Source organism: Chinchilla lanigera, unplaced genomic scaffold, assembly GCF_000276665.1.
Source record: "Chinchilla lanigera isolate Chin_1 unplaced genomic scaffold, ChiLan1.0 scaffold00110, whole genome shotgun sequence".
NCBI lineage: Eukaryota > Metazoa > Chordata > Mammalia > Rodentia > Chinchillidae > Chinchilla > Chinchilla lanigera.
In genome coordinates, this window is record NW_004955511.1 from 5,207,495 (window position 1) to 5,208,883 (window position 1,389).

Here is a 1,389-nt window from a genome sequence, read left to right on the forward strand (position 1 = left end):
TTTTTTTTTTTTTTTTTTTTTTTTTTTTTTTTGGTCTTCTTGAGACAGGGTCTCGCTAGGCAGTGCAGGCTGGCCTCGAGCTCACTTTGTAGCCCAGGCTGACCTCGAACTTGCAACGATCCTCCTGCCTCAGCCTCCCGAGTGCTGGGATTATAGGTGTGCACCACCATGCCTGGCTTCCTTACTTTCTCTTAACTCTCAATATTATAATTTCAAAGTGTGTCTATTTCTCCCAAAAGTTACAACAAAAAAGAAAATCTTTATATGGTTTGGGTGAATTATGACTCAGCCATGATCCTATTAGAAACATAGCAAAATGATTGCCAGGCTGGGGAATAGCATTTGTTTGAACTAACACTGCTGCGATCATATATTGTGGCAAAACTGGACAAGATATTACTACCCAAAATTTGAGGACGGGATATATTAAAGTATGTACTCAAAATTCCCTCCAAGACCAAAGTTTAAAAGCCACTAACAAATTTTATTTGTAGTTTGGGTTTCTCATTCAGAGAAGAACAAATTAAAAGACAGATAATAGGAAGCAAGAGACAGATCTTTTGCAGAAGGGAAGGGAGCCAAGAGGTGCAGGGAGGGAGAGGGGCGGAGTGAAAGGGAAGTCGGATGGGTATTACGGGCACCACCTCCACAGCAGGGACAGGTTCATCGCGTACCGCATACGTGAACTCACAGAAACAGGGAAAAGCTTGTGACTTTTTTTTAATTTAATCTTTTCTAGAGTGCATTCTCCTCTCTTCCACCACAAGATTATGTCCAACACATCAAGAATGCTTCAAAGTCCTGGGTGTGAGTTATGCTTGGTTTAGAGGGAAAAAGAGAAAAGCAGTGACCGGACTTCCTGCAGTCTCAGCTATTTAAAACACGGAAGTAAACTTTGAAAAAGAGAAGCTTTCATTTTGTACTTTCAGTTTGAATCATTTTGAGTCATTTTATTGCTCTTCAAGATAACTTCCCAGAAGCACAGATCAGTAAAATTTTATTGTTCACTTTCCCAGAACGGCCCTAAACTTCATTACCTTCTCTAGGTTGTACTGTGTCGGAAGAGAACGTGCGTGAGCTTGCACTGCGTGAATTAACTATGCGTGGCTCTCCTTCCCACTTCTGTGTCGTGTTCACACTCACACTGTGTACACAGAGACACTGAGAACTTGAACAGCATTTTAAGTGCTTTGAAAATATATGACACACTTGTCTTATTTCATGACTTTATGCTTAAGTATTTCAATTCAAATGCTGTAACTCACTGTGATGCTCCCCCTATCTAAGTTGTAGACCAAGTAAGAAAGTAGGCACAGAAGTAGTCTCAACTTTATCACTGTGTCAGGGAAACCAACACAGCCTGCCTAATAAAAGCGTTTCTAAAACTGT

General features: G+C 40.7%; 1 protein-coding gene across 3 annotated transcripts in view; it reads left to right on the forward strand.

Moving 5' to 3' along the window:
• Ms4a7 (membrane-spanning 4-domains, subfamily A, member 7) overlaps positions 1-1,389 on the forward strand; it is a 13,463-nt gene extending 12,074 nt beyond the window's left edge. For all 3 annotated transcript variants that reach the window (XM_005408284.2, XM_013506505.1, XM_013506506.1), the window contains one exon: positions 740-1,389. In XM_005408284.2, coding sequence (XP_005408341.1) covers positions 740-811 — 72 coding nt within the window. In that variant the 3' untranslated portion in view covers positions 812-1,389. The remainder of the gene's footprint in view (positions 1-739) is intronic.